The sequence below is a fragment of the Perissodus microlepis genome, chromosome 13 (genome assembly GCF_051167445.1).
Source record: "Perissodus microlepis isolate ML-2025 ecotype Zambia chromosome 13, ASM5116744v1, whole genome shotgun sequence".
Taxonomy (NCBI): Eukaryota; Metazoa; Chordata; class Actinopteri; order Cichliformes; family Cichlidae; genus Perissodus; species Perissodus microlepis.
In genome coordinates this window covers 11,267,788-11,289,413 of record NC_140473.1, presented here as the reverse complement: position 1 = coordinate 11,289,413, position 21,626 = coordinate 11,267,788, and the positions used below count along the sequence as shown (strand labels likewise).

Sequence of the window (21,626 nt, the reverse complement as noted above, 5' to 3'; positions counted from 1 at the left end):
AATCAAATGACCCCCTATGAGCAAGAACTTGGCAACAGTGGGAAGGAAAAACTCCATTTTCGGCAGAACCAGAATCAGGGAGGGGCCATCTGCCTCCACCGGTTGGGGTAAGAAAATGAAACTAAACTATAGGAAGACAAAGAGGAAAGATGTTCATGATATATATGAAACTTTCCGCTAGCCCTGACTAAAATATTGTTTTTGACAGGAAAGTATTGTTTCATTCATGTTTATTCCACGAGGTGGACAGCAGGAATAAAACAAACCAGATACTAAGAAATAAAGTATACAATGAAATTTTCTCGATATGCTAAAATTCCCACTGAGACTGGATAAGATTATTCTAAAACTGGTCAAAATACAATTCTCTTCATGCACAGAAATCCCACCCAGTCCCACAACCCAGGACGAATATTCCTTGTGTGTTCTTGAGCTGGACAGAAATTCCTCTTGCTGAGCGGGGTCCACGCCAGCCTTGTGTCAGGCAGACGAGGAGCCTCCTGTCCCAGTCTCGTCCGTCCACTGGGTCCATCACATCCCAGCCCAGTTCGAATTCTGCATTGGAGTCCGTCGCTCGATACCACCGCGGCTCCCCTCACGTCATCACCTGTAAGTAAAAACAAATAGGAGCCAGAACCATCATCCCGGAAGCTGCCCTGGCTTATAGCCATGGCGACCCTCTCCCAACACGGCTGCACCCAGTGAAAAACAGTGAGACACTACTCACAAATGCAGGCAGTGGTATACATCTGCCCTGATGTCACTCACACACATTGTCTCCTACTGTCGCCGTTCCTGCTGTCGGGACTGGGTCACCACATCACGCTGACCGGTCTCCAGACGAGGCGTCGCACCCCCCATGATCACGCAGCGGCTCCCTCTTTTCCACCTGGCCTTCATGCGTTCCTCTTCCAATCTAGGGCCTCTCTCCTTCCAGTGCTCAGCTTGCTTCCTTTTAATACGACCTTTAAACAGCTGAAAGGACACCTCTGGACACACCCATGCCTCAACATGTGATCACTATCAGCTAATTTGTCCCATTGCCAGCCAATCCACAGTGGATTAAAAGAATGTAAAATAACACACTGAAACAATGTGATACAAACAGAATAAAATCATGCAAATAAAAACTACACTCACAAATAAACACTAAAATCAGAAAAAAAAACAATATAAACGATGAATAAAAATTTCTACTGTGTGAAACAGTTTCAGTCTTTGAATATTTTTCATTTCTTACAATCAGAATTCTCCAATAGACTTTTAGAAGAAAATTATTTTCTTTCATGCATCACCAACTGAACCTTTTATGTTAACGTCTCAAGCTCAAGCCTAACCTCATTGAATTTTGCTTAGCAAAGTACTTTTCAACTCTAATAATTAGTAAGATTATATTTCTTATCATCTGTTGGTCGTCTGACCTGATAAACTTCAATGAACATTATAACACAGGACTGATTGTCTCTATAAATGGGCTCCTGCACGCTTGCAGACATTTTTCCATCACAATTATGGATGATGAAGGATTTGATTAAAGCTGTGAAACATTACTGATAACCTTCATGTGATTTTACGTTAAAGCCAATTTTCTATTAAAAGCAGGGACTTTTCTAACTGACCTCTGACCTTTGAGCAGTAGTGTGTACTGTATGCTTGTATGTAACTGTATCTGACCTGGATTTTATCACCAGTTTCAAATAAGAATCTTCTTTAAAGTCTGTCTTTCAATACAAAATAAGTTCAACTTTATCAAGGCTGATGGTAAACTGTCCCTAACAAGTCCACTTTATTGCGTGCTCATTGACTTTCTCCTATCAGAGCTGTTTAACAAGTCCACTTTATACATGCTTATTAATCTATCACGCTTATCAGTGGCTCATGGTTGCTTAAAGCCTATGTCTGAACTTGAGCACAGAGGCAGAGCATCATTCATCTTGGCAGCAGCTCCAGGATGACAAACTCCACTTTCTCTGCATCAAGACAGCTCATAGCTTTTTAACAGTCTCTCCTGATAGTCTCATATCATCTGCTCTAATCAATAACCATACACTATCATTACAATGTAGACTACAGCTCAAAAGTCTGAGGTGAATTAGAAATGTCTTGTTTTCAGAATAGACTCAAATTTGGTTTCAGATTGAATCACAGCAATTTATCAAAATAATCATATAAATGCTTAATATTAACACTGACCACAAATCATCAATGATTTTTAATAGAATATCTACAGAGGTGTTCAGAGACCCATTTTCAGCAATAATCCCTCCTGTGTTCAGTCCCATATGGAAAAGATATATATAAATCTTATAAAGTTTGTATCTGTCTTGTGTGAAACTTGTATGAAAAGCAGATAAGAGTGAAAACAGATATAAGATCCCTTGAAAAATTATATAATGAAACTTGTATGTTTTGGATACTTACTAAAACAATATATGAAAGTAATGAGAAAGTGGCCACTTTCATGAGTAAATCATGTAAGCCTTATATGATTTACTCATGAAAGTGGCCACTTTCATGAGTAATCACATATAAGTTTTTACTATTTCTTTTCCATATGTGGTGGTACATTGTCTTATCTAATGCAAGCTTAACACATTAAAGCCTAACTTATCACTCAAAACAGCTTTTTAAAGATTTTTGCACAAACTGAAACTATTGTGGTGATTAAAGAAACAATAAATGTGTCTGGATCATCCCAGTGTTTGTTTTTAACCTCATGAAACCAAGTTTACAATTTCCTCTAAAGGGGCTGCAACACCCGGCTGCACAAAACCTTCACTTTTCTTAACAGTTTCAGTCTTTGAATATTTTTCATTTCTTACAATCAGAATTCTCCAATAGACTTTTAGAAGAAAATTATTTTCTTTCATGCATCACCAACTGAACCTTTTATGTTAACGTCTCAAGCTCAAGCCTAACCTCATTGAATTTTGCTTAGCAAAGTACTTTTCAACTCTAATAATTAGTAAGATTATATTTCTTATCATCTGTTGGTCGTCTGACCTGATAAACTTCAATGAACATTATAACACAGGACTGATTGTCTCTATAAATGGGCTCCTGCACGCTTGCAGACATTTTTCCATCACAATTATGGATGATGAAGGATTTGATTAAAGCTGTGAAACATTACTGATAACCTTCATGTGATGTTACATTAAAGCCAATTTTCTATTAAAAGCAGGGACTTTTCTAACTGACCTCTGACCTTTGAGCAGTAGTGTGTACTGTATGCTTGTATGTAACTGTGTCTGACCTGGATTTTATCACCAGTTTCAAATAAGAATCTACTTTAAAGTCTGTCTTTCAATACAAAATAAGTTCAACTTTATCAAGGCTGATGGTAAACTGTCCCTAACAAGTCCACTTTATTGCGTGCTCATTGACTTTCTCCTATCAGAGCTGTTTAACAAGTCCACTTTATACATGCTTATTAATCTATCACGCTTATCAGTGGCTCATGGTTGCTTAAAGCCTATGTCTGAACTTGAGCACAGAGGCAGAGCATCATTCATCTTGGCAGCAGCTCCAGGATGACAAACTCCACTTTCTCTGCATCAAGACAGCTCATAGCTTTTTAACAGTCTCTCCTGATAGTCTCATATCATCTGCTCTAATCAATAACCATACACTATCATTACAATGTAGACTACAGCTCAAAAGTCTGAGGTGAATTAGAAATGTCTTGTTTTCAGAATAGACTCAAATTTGGTTTCAGATTGAATCACAGCAATATATCAAAAATAATCATATAAATGCTTAATATTAACACTGATCACAAATCATCAATGATTTTTAATAGAATATCTACAGAGGTGTTCAGAGACCCATTTTCAGCAATAATCCCTCCTGTGTTCAGTCCCATATGGAAAAGATATATATAAATCTTATAAAGTTTGTATCTGTCTTGTGTGAAACTTGTATGAAAAGCAGATAAGAGTGAAAACAGATATAAGATCCCTTGAAAAATTATATAATGAAACTTGTATGTTTTGGATACTTACTAAAACAATATATGAAAGTAATGAGAAAGTGGCCACTTTCATGAGTAATCACATATAAGTTTTTACTCATGAAAGTGGCCACTTTCATGAGTAATCACATATAAGTTTTTACTCATGAAAGTGGCCACTTTCATGAGTAATCACATATAAGTTTTTACTATTTCTTTTCCATATGGGGTGGTACATTGTCTTATCTAATGCAAGCTTAACACATTAAAGCCTAACTTATCACTCAAAACAGCTTTTTAAAGATTTTTGCACAAACTGAAACTATTGTGGTGATTAAAGAAACAATAAATGTGTCTGGATCATCCCAGTGTTTGTTTTTAATCTCATGAAGCCAAGTTTACATTTTCCTCTAAAGGGGCTGCAACACCCGGCTGCACAAAACCTTCACTTTTTTCAACAGTTTCACTCTTTGAATATTTTTCATTTCTTACAATCAGAATTCTCCAATAGATTTTTAGAAGAAAATTATTTTCTTTCATGCATCACCAACTGAACCTTTTATGTTAACGTCTCAAGCTCAAGCCTAACCTCATTGAATTTTGCTTAGCAAAGTACTTTTCAACTCTAATAATTAGTAAGATTATATTTCTTATCATCTGTTGGTCGTCTGACCTGATAAACTTCAATGAACATTATAACACAGGACTGATTGTCTCTATAAATGGGCTCCTGCACGCTTGCAGACATTTTTCCATCACAATTATGGATGATGAAGGATTTGATTAAAGCTGTGAAACATTACTGATAACCTTCATGTGATGTTACATTAAAGCCAATTTTCTATTAAAAGCAGGGACTTTTCTAACTGACCTCTGACCTTTGAGCAGTAGTGTGTACTGTATGCTTGTATGTAACTGTATCTGACCTGGATTTTATCACCAGTTTCAAATAAGAATCTACTTTAAAGTCTGTCTTTCAATACAAAATAAGTTCAACTTTATCAAGGCTGATGGTAAACTGTCCCTAACAAGTCCACTTTATTGCGTGCTCATTGACTTTCTCCTATCAGAGCTGTTTAACAAGTCCACTTTATACATGCTTATTAATCTATCACGCTTATCAGTGGCTCATGGTTGCTTAAAGCCTATGTCTGAACTTGAGCACAGAGGCAGAGCATCATTCATCTTGGCAGCAGCTCCAGGATGACAAACTCCACTTTCTCTGCATCAAGACAGCTCATAGCTTTTTAACAGTCTCTCCTGATAGTCTCATATCATCTGCTCTAATCAATAACCATACACTATCATTACAATGTAGACTACAGCTCAAAAGTCTGAGGTGAATTAGAAATGTCTTGTTTTCAGAATAGACTCAAATTTGGTTTCAGATTGAATCACAGCAATTTATCAAAATAATCATATAAATGCTTAATATTAACACTGATCACAAATCATCAATGATTTTTAATAGAATATCTACAGAGGTGTTCAGAGACCCATTTTCAGCAATAATCCCTCCTGTGTTCAGTCCCATATGGAAAAGATATATATAAATCTTATAAAGTTTGTATCTGTCTTGTGTGAAACTTGTATGAAAAGCAGATAAGAGTGAAAACAGATATAAGATCCCTTGAAAAATTATATAATGAAACTTGTATGTTTTGGATACTTACTAAAACAATATATGAAAGTAATGAGAAAGTGGCCACTTTCATGAGTAAATCATGTAAGCCTTATATGATTTACTCATGAAAGTGGCCACTTTCATGAGTAATCACATATAAGTGTTTACTATTTCTTTTCCATATGGGGTGGTACATTGTCTTATCTAATGCAAGCTTAACACATTAAAGCCTAACTTATCACTCAAAACAGCTTTTTAAAGATTTTTACACAAACTGAAACTATTGTGGTGATTAAAGAAACAATAAATGTGTCTGGATCATCCCAGTGTTTGTTTTTAATCTCATGAAGCCAAGTTTACATTTTCCTCTAAAGGGGCTGCAACACCCGGCTGCACAAAACCTTCACTTTTTTTTAACAGTTTCAGTCTTTGAATATTTTTCATTTCTTACAATCAGAATTCTCCAATAGACTTTTAGAAGAAAATTATTTTCTTTCATGCATCACCAACTGAACCTTTTATGTTAACGTCTCAAGCTCAAGCCTAACCTCATTGAATTTTGCTTAGCAAAGTACTTTTCAACTCTAATAATTAGTAAGATTATATTTCTTATCATCTGTTGGTCGTCTGACCTGATAAACTTCAATGAACATTATAACACAGGACTGATTGTCTCTATAAATGGGCTCCTGCACGCTTGCAGACATTTTTCCATCACAATTATGGATGATGAAGGATTTGATTAAAGCTGTGAAACATTACTGATAACCTTCATGTGATGTTACATTAAAGCCAATTTTCTATTAAAAGCAGGGACTTTTCTAACTGACCTCTGACCTTTGAGCAGTAGTGTGTACTGTATGCTTGTATGTAACTGTATCTGACCTGGATTTTATCACCAGTATCAAATAAGAATCTACTTTAAAGTCTGTCTTTCAATACAAAATAAGTTCAACTTTATCAAGGCTGATGGTAAACTGTCCCTAACAAGTCCACTTTATTGCATGCTCATTGACTTTCTCCTATCAGAGCTGTTTAACAAGTCCACTTTATACATGCTTATTAATCTATCACGCTTATCAGTGGCTCATGGTTGCTTAAAGCCTATGTCTGAACTTGAGCACAGAGGCAGAGCATCATTCATCTTGGCAGCAGCTCCAGGATGACAAACTCCACTTTCTCTGCATCAAGACAGCTCATAGCTTTTTAACAGTGTCTTTCTGTCCTCATACTTCTATACATTCTTCTGTAATAGATAACTATACGCTATCATTGTAATCAATCTACACTACAGCTCAAAAGTTTGAAGTCAATTTTCACCTGGTTTATAATCATGTGATTGGTCCACACACCAGTGTCTAAAAAAACGCTCATTTTTATCTGTGTCTATCATCAAAATTTGAGTTGATTGCAATCTCTCCCTAACAAGTTCACTTTATTGCGTGCTCATCAATCTCCTCTACAGCTCAGCTAACTGAAGTCAGTTAGAAACGTCTTTTTTTCTTAAAAAAAAACAAGATTCTTTTTTATATTTTGTAAATTGGTTTTGAATGCAAATAAATATAATTGCTTAAAACTTGCATTGATCACCAATTATGATTAATGTTTGATAAAATATTTGCTGGTGTATGGATGCAACAATAATGGTGGTGTGTGGATTACAACAATAATAGCGAGTGTGCAGATTATATTACCTTCCCTCAGTTTATCACATTAAATCTCATCTTACTAGTGACCCAGCAGTTTTTCCAAATACAGCTGCACTAACCAACATCATTTTTTCAAGTAATATAAAAATCATTTTTATATATTACCTTTTTAAACATCCCATTTTTTCTTTCTAATGTCATTAAATCAAGTTTGCACATTTGTATAACAACAGTTGGACCTCCAGATCTTTTTAGCTTTTAGTTTTTTCTCAGTGTCACACATGGATTAGTTTTCGTCTCTTTCAATAAGAAAGTCAAATCTTCAGACACTAAAGCAATCTTTGTTTCTTTCAATCATCCTAATATTTTTAATCTCCTGTAATATAATTGCAGTTAACCAGAGCTTAGCTACTCTGATCTACAGTGATTTTGGGGGTTTGGATTTGTTTTTCACAGGTGCAGAGCCTTTTTCTACAAAATTAAGAATAAACTGCATTTTTTTTAAAAGTACCATTAACTATGTAGACTGACAAGTAACTAAACATGTAACACAGTGATCAGTAGAGAAGAAAGAAAATAACCCATTTCAACATTTCTAGTTCAGATCAAAATTATTGTTCTGATTAAGGAAACAGTAAATTTGGCCACGTTATTGTCCTGATCCTCCAATTTTCCCTTTCCAATGTGACTAAATAAAATTCAACTTTTTTTTTTTTAAATAAAAGCAGATGAACACCCAGATATTTCTTACAGTAAGAATCCTCCAACAACCTTTCAAAAGAAACATTTTTTGTCTTTCCTCAATTTTAAGAGTAACTGAAGCCACAAACCTGAAGCTCGAGACCCCAAACTAACCAAATTTAATGTTTCCTTAATCAGCACAGTAATTTTTAACTCTTTGTGTGTTATGTTTACTCACAGTTTTGATGCTTGCTTCTTCGACTTGATCCACGATTAGATCTTCACCATCGCTCTGCTGTTTCTCTCTCCTCATGCTTCTCCTTCATGCGTCCTGTCCTCAAATATAATCCAACCTGCCTCCTTGTTTCCTCCTTGACTTGTATTAGCAAAATTTCCAGTTAAATTAAGAGAAATCCAGAAAAGTTTTCCTGCTTCAAAAGCTCTTCCAGTTGCCTGTCTTCTTGTCCTCCTTTAAATGTGCATTTTTCTACATTTGTATTTATTTGACTTCATATTGCCATGACAACATAGCACAGAGCATCATGGTAGATTAAGGCAGGGGGTTCTGTCCTCTGCAGAAATGCTGGTGTTCCATAGTGATGTAAAAGTATGTTAATACTCTTTAAACAGACACTCACTGATCCTGTAAGAGCAGGAATTTAACTACAAACCCTCACAGTCCCCATCAGCATAGCTGGACTGGCCATCGGGCATACCGGGCATTTGCCCGGTGGGCCGATGGTCATTTTTCGTTTTAAATGGGCCAATGTTTTGTTGTTGTCTTTTTTTCGTAACCGTGTAAACAGTGAAAGGTGGCGGATTGGACAGATGCTGGCAGACGTGTAAAAATAACTCAATTGTTTGGTAGTGGCTATGGTGGAGCTTACACGGATTCAGTAAAATTAGCAAGTGGTGGAGGCCAGCAGGTGGATGGGGGAAAGGGGTGGCGGAGGTGGAGAGACCCAAGGCGGCCGCCAGTCCGACTGTCAGGTGAAATGAGCTTCAGGTAAGAAGTTATGACCTGCAGTCTATCTGGGTCAAACCAAGTTTAGGTGTAGTTTATTTTCCTTGTGCTAACGTTGTGCTACAGTCAGTTACAATAACTGGTACTGTGTACTAGCTAGCATGATGGAGTTTCTGTACAGTTGGGTGGGTGCTATGATGTTACTGGTGAACTTTATTTTATTCATAAGGTTAGTTAGTAGAGTTGCCAACCGTGCCATAAAAAACGGAATCCTCTGGTATTCAGAGTTAATATTATGCGGTTTGTATTGAGCTGAAAATAAACGCGATTTGTCCCGTACTTCAGCTACAATAAAAAAAGACACAAAGCTGGAGTTATTCTGTGTCTTTACGCTGTCAGCTGCCTCTTCTTCTCTCACTCTCCCCCCTCCCTCTCCTGCTGCTACTTCAATCATGAAACTGATCAATGATCAGCTGATCAGCGTTTCTGCCACAAGTCCCGTCTCTCTTGCTTGTTTATCTCCCGCTTTGCGCCAGAAAGAGGAAACTAGCGGAGGTCGCGTTAAACAGCAGAAGCGCCTTTAAACTTGATAAGCTGTTGTTAGAATTTATTTAATATTACTTTCTAGTATCAGCTGATGTTTGTTGGAGCCACGGCCATAAAAGCTGCTGGTCACGATATCGGTTTGGTTATCTGGTGAGAGGGAAACATGAAGATGAAACCAGGAGATGTCCTTACTGAATCATCAGAGCTGAACAGGTGATGGAGAAACAGGTTTACCTTTTAGGTGACATGAATGAGTTGAAGGAAAGCTATGAACTGTTTCTGAGAGACAACTTACACCAGGATCCTTTTCTATGTAGCTGACAGCTGGTAACTGTGCAGGGGCGGGTCTAGCAAAGTTTTGCCATGGGGCCAGGTAGAGCATTAACAGGGAAAGGGGGGCACAAAGAAATACCTTTCTTTCTTATTCTCATTTAAAATTTCTAGCTTTTAACAAATAATTATCCGAATCTTACAACCAAAGTTTTCATCTGATGTCAAATTGATAGAAATCCATTATTGTACATAGTAAGTTTTTTTCAGGGTCCCAACATAATTTCTTCAGAAGAAAGTACTGTACATGATGCCAGTATTTTCCCACATTTTCTAGATACTGTACTAGTACTTTGTGTAAAATGCCATCAAAAAGTCAGTTAAGTTTTATTCTTTCTCACCTGTCTTTCTGTCTCCTTTCACTTTTAAAAGGTTGCCATGTTAGAAAAAATATTTTGCCCTGCCATGCTGTTTATTGATGTGGTAAATAAATAGTTGATGAAAATATCACTAAATCTGTCATTTATTATTTTTAATATTCAGTAATGGTCATGTCTCACCTCTAGTCTTCTCTGTCTTAATTTCAGGTTTCCACCATATGTTGTAGATAGTTCAGGAAGTTAACTCAACCAAGCAGTCTTTGGGTTTCGGCTAAGTACTGTTTAGAATAGCAGAATAGGGAGGATGGTGTAGGTTTAAGTTTATTAGATTGATACATATGTACCAACAAGACAGTGTACATCACTGTCACAACGACGTTTGTTTTCATTCAAAGGCTTTATGGTTTTTCCTATAATACCTGGTGGGCCGGTCTCTAGTCAAAATGCCCGGGCTGATTTTTTGTCCCAGTCCAGCTCTGCTGTGGGGTAGTCCAGTTTACTGAAGAACGCCTCAGGCTGTCCAATAAATATAAATATCATGCTTTATTGCAGCTTGAAAAACTCCATGCCCTTGGCTACAAACCAGCACTGCTTCTTGGGAAGAAGAGCAAAAAAGGAGAACTCGGATATGAAATATTAACCCCTGGCTGCAGACTAACAGCCTATGTTCAGGAATCCCTTCAGAGGATGGGCTGATGTTATGAGTACCTTTGTAAAGGTAAGATTCAGATCCTGCAGTTTTAAAGTTATGATTTATGTTTAGTGTCTAAAAATATTTTCTTATGTTTACCTGTTAGAAGACCATTTTACTGTAAAAACAGAAATTCAATCATCAATCCTTCTCCCATTTTCACATAAGCAGCACATCATTTATAAGTGTTGGTTTCTTCCTCAGCAGTAGTTAACAACATACGGTGGCTTATTTTTCCTTTCCAAATCTTGAGTGACAGCTACTTTTGCTGCTGTCACGCTTAAAGATAGAAAGAAAGCAAAGTTATCAAAAGACTGATCTGCAGATTGCAGCTACTTAGACAACTGACAATCTGTTTGTGCCTGTTTTCTTCCTTCATTGATATATGTGTAACTGATACATGTGATGTGTAACTGATACATGTGATGTGTAACTGATACATGTGATGTGTGAATGAGAATCTATGTTAATTAAAGTAGTATTAAAGTACTTACACACTGTAAATGGCATAAAATCAAGTGATGGTGTAGCTTAATAAAATAGTGATGGGTATAGATAACGTTGCATCGGAACCTTTGTGGATATTTAAATGTTAGTAATCTGGGCAGAAATGATCACATTTTACTTTAGTTTGTTTAAAGAGCACATTGTACACGGGCCTTGAAGAAAAGGTATGTAGTCTTAAGCACGATGTTTTGGTGGAGTCAGGGGTCTGTAGCATTTTGCACTTCCAGTAGACTGACGTTTGGTCATCATCATCATCATCATCACTGAGTCACAACATCTTCTCCTTCACCCTCACACTTTAACTCCACTCTGTTCCCTTTCATACGTCATATATACTTAGTCTGCTACAAACCAGGAGGCATAAAGCAGGATAAAGTTCAAAGTTTGACCCATTGTGTAAACTAACTCGAATGATCAACAACCAGGAGGAGGCAACGATTATGGAGCCACGGGAGGTGAGGACCACGCAGGTGGAGGAAGTGAGGAATGTGATGGAGAAGATTGAGCTCAACAAGGGACAGGATGACCCACTGAGCACTTCAGAGGGGCAAGTGGAGCACGCAGGCAACAAGACCAGCAAAGGTGATTTGTATGTTTGTATGTATTGTATGCTTTATATTTGGAGTCCAGGCTGAATTTTAGAGGAGTACCTGATGGCTGAAACAACAGTAATTTATGTTGCCTGACCAAGGATCAAGGAACATGTATTTTACACCAGTTGATACATGTACAGTCAAATCTATTGAATGTTGATATTATTACATTTAATGTAACCATTTAAAATGATTTTGTTTTTGTTTTTCTCCTAAAATCACATACGTCAACACAGGATCCACCAGGGGAGAGTTTTTGGTGAAAGCCACAAAAAGACAAAGATGGGTATGTCATTGTTTGTGGAAGTATTTAGAATAGTTTGATACACTGTAGTAGAGTGTGTATGGTAGTGTATGGTAGATTCGATTCAAGGAACATTATCATATGCAGATGAAAACAAAAGTTGTGCGATCTCTGAAAGTGTTTTGTTTATTTGCTTTTTGTTTGTTTATTGTTTATGAAACTGGTGACTTGGCTGTGATCTTCAGTCCCAGAAGCATCAAGATCCAGACCTAAGAAGAAAAGGCCACTAGTAAGTATGCTTTTGCTGATGCTTTTAATCACCACAGCTCATTTCATTCAGTACAAATACCTGTAGATATGTGATGATTCCAAGTTTACATTACACTAATGGCAGGAAACTGCATACATGTGTCACCTTATACACATACCACATACTATAGAATTCAGTCCCCTTTGCTTTTTGCAGTCTTATTGCAATATATAAGTACTTTTAACAGATGATGCAAGTACAGTTAAATGCATTCACTCCAGTAAAAATGCTTCTAACACAATGCTGTTGCAAGCAGCAGATTTTCTTTTTCTGTTGTCGATGTAGATTAGATAGAACGTTATTAATCCCTCGGGTGGTTCCTCCGGGAAATTCAGTTTCCAGTATCAGAACACTGACAGAAGTTGCATATTACAGAGTTAGAATATCAAGTAAAGGGGAATGAGAGTATGAGCATAAGCAGAAAAATATAGCACATATACACATTTATAAATACAGAATATATAATAGGAATAATAGTGAAATGTACTCATTAATGAGATGAAGACAGCTAAAGTCTGTTGCACAGTGAGACAACACTACAGCTTAGTTGTTCCTGCCCTCCTTTGTCCTCCTGTTTCCCCTCCCTCTCCCCTCCAGCGAGGAATTAACCAGTTTGATGGCGTGTGGGACAAAGGAGTTTTTAAGTCTGTTGGTCCTAGACCAACCTGTCGCTGAGCAGACTCCTTTGGTTGTTTATGAACATATGCAGAGGATGCCCAGCATTGTCCATAATGTCCCGCATTTTCTTTAATGTCCTCTTCTCTGCCACTGTCACCAGAGTGTCCAGCTTCATGCCAACCACAGTGCTGCTTCCCCAGCACACCACAGCATAGAATAGTCCTCCGGCAACCTCAGGAGCTTCCTGCAGATGTTGAAAGACCTCAGTCTGCTGAGGAAGTACAGTCTGCTTTGGCCTTTTTTATACAGGTGCTGTGTGTTGCATGACCAGTCCAGTTTGTTGTCCACCCACAGCCCGAGGTACTTGTACTTGTTGACCACCTCCACCTCCACCTCCTCTCTCTCTATCTGAACTGTCAGTGGACCCGGTCTGGACCTCCCGAAGTCCACAACCAGTTGCTTGGTCTTTGAAGTGTTGAGTTGCAGGTGGTTTGTGTGACTTCATGTAATGACGTTTCTCACCAGACTCCTGTACTCCTCTTCCTGGTCATCCTAGATACACCCCATGATGGCTGTGTCGTCCACAAACGTCTGAGATTCAGAGTTGTAGCAGACGTCAGAGGTGTACAGGGTGAAGAGAAGAGGGGACAGCACAGTTCCCTGTGGTGCTGTGATCACCAATGTGATGAACCAGAATGAACCCCTCAGTTTCTTGCACCGTCACAATGAGGCTTTTTCCACCAAGCCTCTGAAAAACACTGGCAAAGGAGCTCCTCCGGGCTTTTACCACGTCCAGAATGTGGGTGCACACACACATCTGCACCTACACACACTAACTGTGCTTCAACGATTTTATTCCAACTCAGTTTGTCAAACCCTTTTTTTTTTATCTGTTGGAACAGATTTCTGTCAAAGCTACAAAGTCTTTTATTGAGCACATCAAGAGCAAGCCCGTCGTGTTTGAAGTGTTCGGCCACTACCAGCAGCACTCGCTGCACCTCCATGGCCAGGACGTGAACAGGTTGGTGGGGGTCAAACAGCAGATCCAGTCATGCAGTGATAATTCATATTTAATGCAGCAGATTTTGTTAGAAATGTGTAGACGATTGTATTCTAATCACATTGGCTAATTTTATATGCATATATAAATAAAATGTATTTTTATTATGTCAACAGTCCTCCAACAGCATCCAGGAAGTACTATCCTATTCCCATCCGTTGCTTAGAAACTGTCCTGAGGAGACAACTTCAGGGTCAATGACATATCATTCACACCAAAGAAGACGTGAATAGAGCAGTTTTCAAGTGTAATAACATTCCTCTCTATCATATTGAGTATAGACGAATGCAACTGTGAGCTTTAGCGATTAGCCCGTTTCAACAGGACCGTGATCCCGATGTGTGAGACAGCAGGGTGCTGCCACTGGTAGTGTTTTCACGTCACCTATCCATCCTCCATTTAGTCACCCAAAGAATGTAGTAAATACTCCTCACTTTTATTCATCTTCTCTTAAATGCAGACAAATTCCAGCTTGATAACGTTGAGCTTCTGTGTGTGTGTGTGTGTGTGTGTGTGTGTGTGTGTGTGTGTGTGTGTGTGCCAGTTGCAGCCTCTAAGTTGAACACCATCACCAAATCCAACCTGGGTCAGTGTGTCAGCAAGTACGACCTGCTGGTCTGGTTTGAGATCAGCGAGCTGGAGCCCACTGGAGAGTGAGTATCCACCTGGAGTGTTATATTCACGCACAAGCTTTAAAGGAACCATAAAAATTATCTCCACGAAGAATATTATCATTTGGGATGTTGTGTCACCTCCTCCCTCCATGCACAGGTACATCCCAGCCATCGTGGATCACAGTGGAGTCCTGCTCTGCCATGGTACCTACCTGCTGCACCAGGTACAGGATTGGTGCACATGTTTGTTAGAGTGAATTGTTAAATGTTTGTCATTTTTATGTTTACCATTTGTAGATTGTTTTAAGGAATTCTTTCTGTCCTCCCCTCCCCAGATTCTCGAGAATCTGGATGGGGGGCAGTAGTGTTTTTAATCACAGGAACATCCTTGTGAAGCTCTGTTTGATGTTGGTAAACTTCCTCCCCTTTGTATGGCTTCACTGTGTTATCTAGGGTGAACCATCTAGGGTGTGGGGGAGACTACCCTCTTTATGACCAAGGATGTTCCTCCTGCTTTTATGCTATATGACCCTTTGATCAGCAGGAGAACACACACACACACACACACACACACACACACACACACACACACACACACACACACACACACACATTCTTACTTAAATACAGAAGTTCACACATATACATACAATGCCTTGTCTGGGCGTGGCTTTGTTCTGACGTGTTTTGTGTGAACTGTGTCTCAATAAAAAGGGCAGCAAGGGAGGTCGTCGTCGAGGTCATTTTCGTGGTGGACACAGGCCTCCCTTGTGCAAGTGATTGATCGATCGACTGTCTTGTTTTCTTCATGATGAATAAGTCTCTAGAATTAGCGGGGCTTGTGGAAACACAGACCCAACAATGTTGTTTTCTTATTACTCACACAGTGGTAACTGCTTCCTTTGTACACAGTTGAATCTCTTCTTTTAAAGCGTAATGTTGCTCTAGCTATGCTCACTGTGATCCTGAACTCCTGTTATGTTTGCTGCAGGGGATCCAGCAGGGGATCACAGTGACCCTCATCCACGAGAAGGGCAGCGAGCTCCATTGGAAAGATATTCGTGAGCTGGTTGTAGGTGAGCAGCCTACCTTTAGGGTTTAGTCGTACTATACCTCTGTGTAGAAAACAACAAACCCAAAGCACAGAAACAATGTTTTATAGTGTTTGTGTGCTTTTGATAGAGGAAGACAGGACAGAACATCATTAAAGGGATTTGACTTTGTGAGATCACACTGAAAATGCACCACTCGGTTCACTCTGAGATATTTTCAGTCTGGAAAGATGAATCTGTCGGGCTTTAGGCTGCTTCTCACTGTAAGCAGTTCATGCTGTAGCTGTAGCTGATGGACCAAAAAATTACATTTCATATTTTAGACATTCAGCTGCTGACTCTGAAGCCAACAGGCTCTTGAGTGTGGATGGTTGTGTTGATACTGGATGCTGTGATAAAACAGCTGTTCTGATCTGTCTTCATTCATGCCTGTCGATATTAAGCCTCCTAAGCTCCAAACCAGTAAAAGCGATCTTTGGAGGAAACACCCTTTTTAGTACTTTTCTGTATTTGTTTGTGATTGTGTGACACTGAACCATAGTGCTATGTATATCCTCTGTAACACTCAGATGTTTCCAGATCAATGTTTCCCCCCTCAGCTTTTTCTCACTATAAAGTCTTACCTCAGTAACAATGAGGCCAATGAGGCACCAGCAGAGCATATCTGGCTCTCAGTCTGTGGCTGATAGTGCCCCCTGCTGTTAATAACAGGAACAGTGCAACCTTGTATAGAGCTCATAGTGATGGTCTTACGATTGCTGCTGCAAGGCAGTCATTTGTATCCATGTGTGCTGTATATTCTGAGCATATGCAGTTATGTGAGCTCTCAGGTTTTATGTATCAGGACATAATTAAAAAAAAACAATCAGGTCCTTAGTAGGTCTTAATATGAGGTAAATGCAACCTCAGATGAACAACACATAACACATTATACCAGGTCATTATTTATTTAACAAACACTGAGCCCAAATTCAGATGTGGTGTTTAAAAAACTAAGTACATCCAAGACTATTTCCATAATTAGTTAAGAGGGTCAGTATCAGCCAAGTGCTAATCAAAACGCAATAGATCATCAGTAAGTGTAACCACTACTGTCAGTTTGCTGGTGTGGCGTATTCAGGTAAGTGGTAACATAGTGAGGATTAGAGAAGCAGTTGTTGATACCCACGAATGTGGGAAGGCTTTGAAGTCCATCATTTTACAGCAAGAAAGATTATTCGCAAGTTAAAAAATTCAAAGACTGTTTCCAATCTTACCAGGAGTGGACGTCCCAGAAAATTCACCCCACACATCTGAGGCTCTACAGGCCACAGTTAGCATGCTAAATGTTGGAGTTCATGGCAGTGCAATTAGAAAAAGACTCAACAAATATGGCCTGTTTGGAAAGGCTTCCAGGAGAAACCATTTTCCCTCTAAATACAACATGGCAGCATGGGTTAGGTTTGCAAAGTTGAAAACCTAAGCCCTAATGCACAGCTTCAACATTGGTGAAAACCAAACACGGCATATCAGACAAACAGGTCATACCAACGGTTTTGCTCGGGTGATGATTATTTGAGCTTTTTTGCTGCCAAAGAACCTGCAAAGTGTCCAGGTCACTGAGTGAGCCATGAAGTACTCTAGAGTCAAAGAGATCATCGTTGGGTCAGTGACTCCAGAGCGCAGCAGCAAAGCAACAACAGAGTGGTGCTGCAGTGGCTCAAAGTTGAGACTTCAACATGACTGAACGTTAAGAAAGCTGTGAATGAATAAATATCTGCAAACTTTAATGAACCGAAGAAACATTGTAAAGACAAATGGGCCAGAAATCCGTCCACACTGCTGTGAAACACTAATAAAAAATGATTACCTCAAGTTTTTGCTGCTAAAGTTGGTTCCATCAGCTGCTGAATCACAGGTATAATGATGATGTGGTGTAATAATCTAGATCCAGATCCTTAAACTGCTTTTTCACGTGTCTGTAAATGAATTTCTTTCTTATCATTGTCCCGATTGGTGTCGGCTGACACTTGACACTCTGTGGCTCCTGATTTGTCTGTTGTCAAGGTCTCACCTCAGTGCAATTCCTCACGTTTTTTCATGATTAAAGGATGAATGTGAACACCGCTTCAGTCACTGCGTTCACTTCTTGATATGTCAGAACTGTGCTCACGTCACTCCCTTTTTTTTAACAACATGACACACTGCTGTAAACAGAGACCCTGTAATGTTAGCACCAAGTAGGACTTCATAAAAAATAATGCTGTCAAGCTAACTTTTCCTCTTTCTGTCTTTTTCAGCACTTTCTATCGCTTTGAGGCAGTGTGGGACAGCTCCCTGCACAACTCCCTCCTGCTCAACTGCGTAACTCCCTATGGAGAGAAGATCTACATGACCTTATCTGCGTATCTGGAGGTCAGCCACTGCTCCGCCGTGTTGTACCTGTTTTTTTACGTGTTTTTAAGTCTCTTGATGTCATCGTGTCTAACACACACCCTTTATCTCCTCTTTACAGCTGGACCATTGCATCCAGCCTGCCATTATCACCAAAGACATCTGCATGGTCTTTTACTCCCGAGACGCCAAGTTGTCCCCACCCCGTTCTCTCAAGAACCTCTTTGGGACTGAATACTCCAAAACTCCTGACTGGTAAATCTGGGCTGCTGCACTGTGGCCATCTCTGTTTCACAATCAAAGATATCTGCCCTGTTACAAAGTTTCCTTCTTTCCTTAGATAGCCTCATCCTAGAGCACCAGTGGGAGCTAGAGAAGATGGAGCAGCTGCAGGAGGTGGGGCCTTAAAAGATTTATAAAGAAATGAATCTCTGTTTAATGTCGTAGAGGGAAAAAAGACTTTTCAACTCAAAGACCAAAGTGCTATTCTAAAAAGGGTTTTTTAGAGTACAGACTTTACATGACTAACCCTCCCCTCTTCTCCCCACCTCACATTCGTCCCCATCTTTCGTCCAGGTGGATGAAAAGACCCGTCACCTTGTGGCGCTGAGAGAGAAGCTGGGAGAGGCGGCTCCCGTGGGAACAGCTCCCACCACCAAGTCCCTGAGCGAGTCTCTGTCCCCCAGCGTGAGCTGGGGCACTCTGTCCACGTCCACCTCCATCTCCTTGCAGACCTCAAGCACCACCTTTGAAAGCGCCATCAGGCCGAGCGAGAGCAGCGGCTACGATTCCGCTGACATGGAGAGCTGGTGGATCGTGAGAAGGAGCTGGCCACCAAGGTGAGAAAAACGTCGAAGGCAGGATAGACGTAAAACTCTCCCTGCAGATCTAAGCTGGCGAGGCGGCGCGGCGGCCTGACGACGAACTGATCGAGCGGAGCGGTACGCGGGAAAACCACCGCTTCCATCCTTTCTGAAAAGCCTTTGAAAATACAGAAAATACCAAGTGTTAAAACTTATTCATCATTGTGATTCTTGATGGTTTTCTCTTGTAAGTAGACTTGTGGCTTAAGTCTCTTTTCATGCGACTCAAACCTTTAAGTTCCACAGAACTTTTGCCTCCCCGCTTCCCTCCAGCAACCCCGCTGCCAGCTCAGCTTTCCTCCTCTCTATTCCCTCCCCTCAGCTTTTTGTCTTTTGAAGTTCATTTACGTACAGGTTATTGTATTAGTAAAGCTATACTGTACATAGAGACAGAATATGACATGAAGGGCTACTGACCACAGAAAAGTAAAAGGTAACTGGGCCTAAAGACTAACTGGAGACAAACAAGCTTTCTGTGATTCTATTTGTGTTTTTGTGGTAATCTTGGATATCTTAGCTTGTCTCATTACTGTCATATATGTCCTATCATTAAAACACTGGCTTCTAACAACTAACAGTGTCTCGAAAATAATTGAATAAATAAACAAATAATATGGATGCATGACTCAAATGCATGACTTTTAACTATTTTTTAGGCTGAACACTGCTGCTAATGTGACTTAGGTAAATGGTTTCAGGCTCTCCCCTCCTGACTTTGAGAAAGGTTCAGGATCAGAAAATGTGTGACTCACAGGTGCTGTAGCGTATGGCCACAGCTTCACTCTGAGCTCCATCTCCATAGAGTGCAGACAGTGATATCTCATACTCCTTAAGACACAGGACAACAGTTTATTGAGATATTGTATTTTTTTACTTCATAATATGTACTCCAACAATCCAATAGTTCTTCCCCACCTGTCTCAGGTCGCCTCCACTTAGTGAGGTAAGAAACATCATCATCAGCTGCAACTTCCCAACGCACCGTGATGTCACTGTCTGAGAAATTAGTTGCCCTAAGGTCAGAAGGAGGAGGCACCTTCGCTAGAAGAAAAGAATAATGTGTATGGGAATTTTTTAAAAATGAGAAAGCTACATTTTGACATCTTTCATTATTAATAACATTTACAGTACTGTGCAAAAGTCGTGAGCCACACGCTGAAGTATTTCTTTGGACATTATCTGGTTTTTCCACTCCTTTTTAGTCCAGTTCTTGTACCTGACCATTTTCTGAGTAATGTTTTTTGTTTGTGTAAACACTTTGCACTGACCATTATTGGAGAATTAAAAAGCACCTAAGTCGAGGAATGTGTGTGCACATAACAGAAAACTTGGGAAAGAACCAATTTTAAATCTTTAAGCACTTTGTTACTAGCAGCCTGTCACAAAAACACATTTTGTATAGTGTTTTTTTTTTTAATTTTTTTATCTTGTGAATAAAATGTATACAAATGTGTGTGATTATTCACAATGTGTTAGTGTGTAATCACCCTGAGACATGCATGCCTGTCTGCTAGCGTCAGATCTAAAGCCATTTCTGATTTGGAGATGCAGGCTGCAGATTCTGTCCAGATGATCCCAGCTCTCATCACTAAACATCCAGTCTTCACTTATCAAATGTGTAAAATTCAAGGCTGGTCCTTAAAAGCTCCCAACAACGCAAAAACTGCATAGGCACACAAGTCCCAGCGTTTGCCACAGCAGCAGCAGCAGCTGTGAAAAGAAAGTGGCGAAAGGATGAATGACTCTGTGCTTATCGGCTTTCCGCTCTCCCCCAAGCAGGCGTTGTTCTTGGTAGCCATGACAACGGAGATAGTCCCAGCTTTATAAATAAAGGCCCCAACAGCCCAAAAAAGAAAAAAAACACTGGGATTCCCTGCGCAGACCAGGAATCCCCCTAGCAGACCGAAGCTACAGAGAGGATTGGGAGTGAGTGAGTGACTGAGTGAGAATCGAACTGGCGCCTGTCTGTGCTTCAACCTGCCAGGGGCCGGCAAGTGCTCTGCGCCACCTGCCGGCAGTAGAATTGGTGCAAATTTGATATATTTGACTTCTCTGTTTTTTTCTCTCTGAATTCTTTTTGAAAAGGAAAAATAATCATTTTAATGTGAGGCAAAACATGTATGGTGCTCGGTAAAGATGACACACCGACCCACTTCTTTTTTTGTTTTTTTTTTGTTTGAGAAAGTTTGTTTTCATATTAAACCAGTGTCAGTGACGTCATTCTACGCGACTACCACAGGTAAAGAAAAGGCTGAATCTGTAGATCTTTTTCTTTTATTTTTGTCTAAAACACAAGAGATAAAAAATTAAAAAACAAAACACAGGGAAACATGGGAAATAATGTTTTGTCAGGCAATGACTTGTTGGCACAAGAAGAGTGGTCCTTGGTAGCCATGACAACAAGGAGGTCTGTTTGTTGCTGGCAGGTAAAAGAAAAAAAAGCAAAGAAAAGAAAAAAGTCAGGGGAAGCCCAGGCTGAACAGGGGTCATCCCTTGGGATTTTCACTCCAAGATCGCCCTCCTGCACCTCCCCCTAGCAGGTGAACATACAGAGGCAGGTGAGCCGAGGGCTCGAACCCGGGCCTGTATGTTGCTAGCCTGCTAGCCCGCCACATGTGGCCACATGAGGGGCTAA

At 39.7% G+C, this 21,626-nt stretch overlaps 1 protein-coding gene across 2 annotated transcripts; it reads left to right on the top strand.

The window, feature by feature from the left end:
- Positions 1-15,694: 15,694 nt before the first annotated feature.
- Positions 15,695-19,702, top strand: LOC146374743 (kinesin-like protein KIF1B). Of its 2 annotated transcripts, none has more exons than XM_084949182.1 (4): positions 15,695-15,779; positions 18,035-18,149; positions 18,250-18,524; positions 18,705-19,702. In XM_084949182.1, the coding sequence occupies exons 3-4, from the start codon at positions 18,507-18,509 to the stop codon at positions 18,969-18,971; spliced, it is 285 nt and encodes a 94-aa protein (XP_084805308.1). In that variant the 5' UTR covers positions 15,695-15,779; positions 18,035-18,149; positions 18,250-18,506; the 3' UTR covers positions 18,972-19,702. The 2 variants fall into 2 exon arrangements, with proteins under 2 accessions (XP_084805308.1, XP_084805307.1); XM_084949181.1 differs by lacking the exon at positions 15,695-15,779 and having other exon boundaries at positions 16,365-18,149; positions 18,250-18,383; positions 18,469-18,524.
- Positions 19,703-21,626: the final 1,924 nt, after the last annotated feature.